A 7,299-nucleotide genomic window follows, 5' to 3' on the forward strand; every position below is an offset into this window, starting at 1 on the left:
CGGAATAAATTTCAGGTTGTCACTTGGAACGACTGGAAAAGACCAAAAGCATGACCGCTTTTGGATTTGCGTTTTACATAAGTTCCATAAAGGAATGATCCGTGGAGAATAGTGTTTAAAACATCAAGTGTACTCGAAATGGGGGAAGATGAACAATGAAATCATGTTCTTTAATGATTTGTATACCAACATGAAATGTCAATGGAAAAGTGGAGAAAGCGATGATATGATTTTGAGGAAAGCGTTGAAAGTGTATCAAAAAAAAACCTGAAGGCTTTCAAGTTTCTTGGAGTTTGGAATTTTGTGAAAGATAACAAGAAATGACAAAACAACTAAACATCAGACAAGCATATCGATAGTGCTTCAAAACACTAAAAGAACATCTGAGTCCGACAATACTACATCAGATGCTCGTGTTCAATTTGATATGAATAAAGATGAATCTGTTCCAGTTTCACCACCTTCCCGACCAATGGGAAGAGACAAAACAAAAAGCAAATGCAAAGGCAAAACGTCGAATTCAGACGAGTTGAAAGAAATGGGGGCGGCATGAAGGGTATAAAAGATAAGATGGACAAGATTTTGCAAATTGCTTATGAAAGAGAGATTCGGAAAAAAAGAGACAATGGCATGAGAATACTATCGTTGGACATGATGAATATGACCGGGGACGAGCTTCAAGTTATTTTGGCGATGAAGGAGAAAGTGAAAAAACATTACGCAAATCGTGGCTAATTTTTTTTTTTTTTTTTCAAGTTGTTAATCATTTGGTGTGTGTGTGTTTATTTTTATTTTTATTTTTTAAGTTGTAAGTTTTATGTTTCTAATTTGCTTTTCTAAATTTTTAGGTTTATTTAAGTTAAGCAATGTATGTCATTTTTATTTTTAATTAATGAAATATTATCTTTTCTTAAAAAAATAAAGATTTTATCCATTAAAAATAAAATAAAATAAACCCAAGTAATGCAATGTAATATTTTTTTAAATGAAGTTTTATTTGATTAAATTATTTAAAAAAGAACAAAAAAACAAAAAAACAAAAAGTGTGACACGACTTATTGGGTATGGCAAGAAACCACACTTATGTGGTAAAAAAGTGGTAAAAAAAGATGTAATGTGACAGTGAAGGGAATACAGTTTCGATAGAACCACTCTTTCTGCTTAATAATGTATCAAGAAGTAATATATATAAATCATGTCATCAGCCACGTAATATATCCCAACGAGTTAGTTCTTGATATGTCATAAGATATCAAGCTAATATAAAAAGATAAACCACACATATTAGTATCCTCGGTTGTAAAATAGATAGGTAAAATATAATGTGCCTTTTTTCTAAACTTAACAATTATATATGGGGTTTCCGAATATAATATAATTATATAATAAATAATAACTTGTGGTTTTTTTTCTATATTTTGCCCTTTATAAAATGGCTTATATATTTTTTAAATGTAATTTTTGATAAATAATCAAATACAAATGGGCTTTCAACTATTTCTCTAAGGTCTCAGCCAACAAAGTCCAGCCCAAGAATATAACATCACTTGAGACTTCCGACAACCCGTCTTCTACCTTCACTCAGACAAAACCCCCATCGAAAACCCTGATTCAGAGCCAAATCAGTTTGATCTTCGATCGCCAATGGCCGGAGGTCGATTTCGCGAGCTACTAAAAAAGTACGGCAAGGTGGCGCTAGTTGTACACTGTTCCGTCTCAGCCGCCAGCATTACCGGATTGTACGTCGCCATAAAGAACAATATCGACGTCGAATCAGCTATGGAAAAAGTTCGTTTCAAGCAACTTGAATCCGTTCTCGAAAAATTCGGCATGAGCGGTCCAAAGGAAGTAGAAGTAGACACTGCTACAGGGTTTCCGCAATCAAATCAGGAATCAATCGATGAGGCGACGAAGCCGAGGAATCGGACGGCTGAGCTCGCGGCGTCGAGCGGCGGAGCATTGGCGTTAGCGGTTCTTTGTAATAAGGCTCTGTTTCCGGTTAGAGTTCCGATCACCATTGCTCTCACACCTCCGATTGCTAGGTTTCTAGCAAGGAGGCAGATCATTAAAAATAGTTTATGATGAATATGATCTTCTCCTTTCTCTTTAGTTAAGAAAAATGCATACAATTTCTTCCATTGATACCAAGTTATATGGATCGATATTGTTAGAAATGCATACGCTTACTGCTTACATGATAGGTGATTAATAAGCAATTATACATTTCCTGAATTGCATTCAACTTTAAGGCATTTGTTTTGAAGATATATATCATGATTGTATCCCTAATTCGTCAGAAACTTTCCATATCTTAGTGTTCTTGTAATTTGATAGTTTAAGCTTAGCAACATTGGTGCTTTAAAGGTTAAATGCTGTATTCTTGTGAACATGTAGCTTCTTAGTTCTTATTAGACTTGGTGTTCTGAACTCTTTACTGTCTTCAAGCTTTTAGACTTCATTTCTGCCCTTTTCTTTGTAAAATTAGTGATAAGATTTGAATCTAGTTTCTAGGGTTGTAAAATTAGTTATTCAGGGGGTCAATCATGTAGTATCAAATAATTAGATTTGGAGAAGAGGATAAGAAGTTGCTTTAAGAAACCTGCTATTGGTTTATATGTAAAATTAGCTAAATTATGCTTCCTTTAATAAACATTGTTTAGTGTTCGATGGAATTAAAATAAAACATGCTTATTGGCCTAAATAATCAGTTTTTTATTTACTTCTAACTTATTTAAAACTGCTTATTATTTAGACAAAACTAGTAATTGAGCCCGTGCGTTGCCGGGGGGTTTGACGTGATTTTATTGGGAATTAGGAAAATAGAGGAGGGAAAATCATATGATGGGCATGTATGACACAGAACCTTTGGAAGCTTGTAGCTTCTAGCGTTACACAAAACGTTCTATTTTGAACAAAAAAATTCATTTAACAAGTTTTTGGGGTTTAGTTTAAACAAAATGTTTCAAATCTAAAAGCTATATTACGTGGTATTTAACTAAACGCTACCAACTACCTGCTATCAACATGTTTTGCCTAACACACCCTATATACTACGGGGATGGGGGATATATACGTAAGTTTAAAAAAATAAAGGGATGAAAGTGACATTTTACAAAGTTGAAGGTGGAAGGGGTGAACGTGATAATATCACTTTAGAAAATATAGGGGTTGCAAGTGACGGATTATATAAAGTTGATGGATTAAATTTGTAATTAACGCATTAAGGCGGTTGTAGTACATAACCATATGCACTCTTGGCTGCAGTAAATCATACTCACATACACTAAGTTTCATCTTTGTGTTAAACCATCATTATACACCATTGTAGTTAGGGATGAGCATAGGCGGGTAGCCGCCTCATTTAACGGTACACAAAATCGGAACCGGCGGCTCCTGTGAAATTAGTGAATAGTAATTAATCATTGTTGTTTCAATGTCAATATATTCACTCGTCTAGATAATATTTTTCTCTGTTTACTAATAAATCGACTGATTAAACTCATGTTTTTATAATCAATTCGATCCCTGATTGGATCGGGGGCAAACGCATACAAAAAGATCGCTTGGATTTAAGAAAAGTTCGCTTGGATTTATCCATGGTTTGGTTAGTTTATTTCTTTTCCCCCTTTCACGCTCATGTCACGTCGAGGTACTTAAATTTTTGGAACCAGTCCCGGAATCGCCAGTTCCGAGACCAGTTATGTAATTTTTTTAGTTTCGTTATTTCAAATAATTCTTAGCCGTTGAAACAAAAAGTAGATACTATAACTAGTTGATTACGATACAAGTTACAAACGGCAAAAAATAATTGTTTTAAAAAATAATCCAAATTGCTAAAAATATAAGTCACAAACCAAAATTCATGTTCTTACCATTAACTTGTTAATATTATTCAACTTCATATATTTTCAAAAGATATTACCATCACGAATAGTCAAATTGTTCTACCGTCACACATTCACATTAATTATTTGTTTTGCAAAAAAAAAAATGCAAATACAACTTATTACCATATTACCTCCGATATCTAATTAGAGAGTCTCAATACATGTCGTAGTCATTAACATTGTTGCGGCCAATTCGTTTAAGTATTAAGTATTTTTAAATTTTAATATTTTGGAACCGATTCCGGCGGTTACAGTAACCGTCGGATAACGATTCCTAAAAAATGGAAACCAGAATCGAAACCAGTCATTGGCGGTTCCCACTTTTAGGAACCAAAATCGAAACTAGTGACCTCGGTTTTGGTTGCAGACGGTTCCAAGACGATTTTGGTTCCAAAAACAGGTATCCACTCTCTATTCTCACCTCTAATCGTAGTATACACCATCGTACCACACCCAGCGAAATTGTTCTCTCTCACTCTCTCTCATGACCAAAATACAAGCATCACCCTTATCTGGATTTTAGTGTTTCTTTATATGGTATGGATACTAATTTATCTTTATACCACTCTTTTTAACCCCCCAAAACCCATATGGATTGTAGTGTTTCTTATTTAACGACTAAAAACATAAAATACCAATTTATATTTTACTTGTTTTGATAATTATATGTATAACTAGAATTTGTCAATCACTAAAATGAAAATCAACTTATCAGTTATGTTTTGGTAATGTATAGAGTTAATTTGAAAATATTTTGGAACAAAGTTAACCTTAATTGACGTATCATATTAGATTATCTTGAATGTTACTCAAACCATCCAATGAAAATTAAATAAAGTCGAATATATAAATGTTATCACCCAAAAAATAGAGTAAAATTTAGGTAAAAATCTCATACGAAGTTCAGAGGGTTATAGTTGTAATAGATGACTTTTGAGATGTCTTTTGATGTTTGGGTTGAATCCTTCTTTACGGGAGCAGAATTCTCTACGGGAGTAGAATGAGGATTTTACTTGAACCCTCCTTTTACTTGAACTGCCGACCAAAAGTTTTCTTGCGAAGTGTTCTAAATTTGTGGTTAAGGATATTAAGGTTGTTGGTATGGTTGTGGAGTAAAGTTTTGTTGAGGGAATTGATAATGTAGAGGAGGATTTTAGTACTCTTGAGGTTTATATTGTGGTTGTTGCTGGTATCCGAAATACAGTCTTTGATTGAATCGTTGAGTTAAGAGAGCATATTCCTTTTGAAATGCCTCTTCCTTATCATCTTGGTATAAGAAAATTGATTTGAGAGAACATAAGATTGAGGTGAACTGACATTGACTGTTGTTGTGTAAGTTAGAACACAATATGTATAAGTTTGTAAAGGTGGAGGAATTTGAGAGTTCATGGGTGGGACAAATTCTGAGTTATGAAACTAAGGCAAGTGTTCCTCATAGATTTTGCTTTTGAGAGTTGACAGATAGAACACTGATTTCTTTTTTCTTTTTTAAATTTCCTTTTCCAATTTTAATCAACAAAGTTATGCAACCCTCTTCTTAGACCATCCATGAACTTGATGTTGGTCTTAATGTTACTTGTGACAGTGTCAAGGCGGCTAAGTTGTTAATGGCACATTAATATATTTTACATGCATCATTAAGAGATTCTCTGGGAAAAATTTAAAAGTTGTTAAAGTCATTGATAACAGAGCTTAGTCTCTTTGTAGTGTTAAGTTTCTTCAAACATTCATTCTAAATTCAACCAAATAGCTTGAACTGATTTACATAGTTTGATATACTTAAATAGGTTTGGTGGTATTTTATATATAAGCTCAATATAAGTTATCTTCTCATTCTTTAATTTCTCAAGATCTAGAGTTGTGAGTTGTCCTTAGCTTGTATACCAAATGCACTAAGAATTTGGACGACTACATCATCTCTAATGGCTCTTACATCAACATGAGGACCACGCTCAATAGATCTCCAGATATCCTTCGCTTTATGTTTTAAATATTTTTTCATTATGGTTTTCCAATGTTTTAAATATTTGGCTCTAGAGTAGGATCATCTATCCGGGTGTCTATATCACCTTTGTTATGAAAATGAGACATTATACTTTTAATAACAATTTTATCTTTCATATTTGTTTATATCATTTATCCAAATGTTATTTTTAAAGTATACATAATGATTGATAATTTATCCTATTTACGGTCTTTTGATTTTGACAAATCAATTTTCAACTAATTTAATTTTAGTAAAAACTTACTATCATAAATATTAATTAAATATTGATCAATTCTAAACTTTGTTTTTCAATAATAAATACTTTTTGTGAAATATTTTGTGAAATACTTTTTGTGAAATATTTTACAAAATCTATGAAACGCTTAAAAAAATTGTAAAAGAAAGTTTAAAAATAATTGTATGAAAATTATAAAAAAATTATATGAAAATGTTAGAAAAAAAAACTTGTTAGAAAAATTTTAAAAATTTACAAAATATTTGGTTTAAAAGTATTTGTTTGAAAATTATATGAAAGTATAAAAAAAAGTTAAAAAAAATTATAACCAAAGTTTAAAACATTGTATTAAAAAATTAATAACAAAAACATATAATAAAAATGTTGTAAGAAATTATAAATTTTTTTTAAAGTTTTGTAAAAAAATGTTTACATTAAGACGTTTTTTTACACATTTAATCATATAATTTATTAAATATATTAACATGTTACCATTGTCATCTAAGATAACAGATGATAATAACAATTAGGGGTGTGCGCGGTGCGGTTTGGTGTCAAAATCGCAAACCGCACCACATATGCGGTTTGAATATTTTAGAAACCGCAAACCGCACCATAGATGTTCAAAACCGTATGATGCGGTGCAGTTTGATGCGGACGATTTATGCGGTTTAGTTGCGGTTTGATGAGTTGTTCAATCTTAAATCTATCAAAAAACCAAAAACCTGACCAGGTTAAAAAAATGTTGCTTTCATTTTATAAAAACAAAAACAATTTTCAAGTTAAATCGTTTTTAATAAATTGTGACTCATGCTACTATAGTTTTGTAAGTATCATTTTTATTATTTTATATTGCCGTTATAGTTACTATATTCTTGTAAACCATGTGATCTTGATCTAATAGTGATTTAATGTTACGTTATAGATATTTGGTTATTGTAAGAAATATATTTATATACATCATTTCTAAATCGTGATTTGAAATATAACAAAGTAAAGAAAAAAAGTATATATATATATATATATATATATATATATATATATATATATATATATATATATAACATGCGGTGCGGTGCGGTTTGAACCATAGTTTTATAATTATAAACCGCAAACCACACCGCATAGTGCTGTTTGATAAAATGATGAACCGCAAACCGCACCACGAAATTCTAAACCGCATTATGCGG

The 7,299-nt window shown here is 31.6% G+C and overlaps 1 protein-coding gene across 1 annotated transcript; it reads left to right on the forward strand.

Moving 5' to 3' along the window:
• The first annotated feature begins 1,562 nt into the window (after nt 1–1,562).
• LOC111919308 (uncharacterized protein C106.07c) lies at nt 1,563–2,232 on the forward strand. The gene has a single exon (XM_023914911.2). The coding sequence runs from the start codon at nt 1,645–1,647 to the stop codon at nt 2,080–2,082; it is 438 nt and encodes a 145-aa protein (XP_023770679.1). The 5' UTR covers nt 1,563–1,644; the 3' UTR covers nt 2,083–2,232.
• The last annotated feature ends 5,067 nt before the right edge of the window (nt 2,233–7,299 follow it).

The sequence above is a fragment of the Lactuca sativa genome, chromosome 8, assembly GCF_002870075.4.
Source record: "Lactuca sativa cultivar Salinas chromosome 8, Lsat_Salinas_v11, whole genome shotgun sequence".
In the NCBI taxonomy this organism is placed as follows: Eukaryota; Viridiplantae; Streptophyta; class Magnoliopsida; order Asterales; family Asteraceae; genus Lactuca; species Lactuca sativa.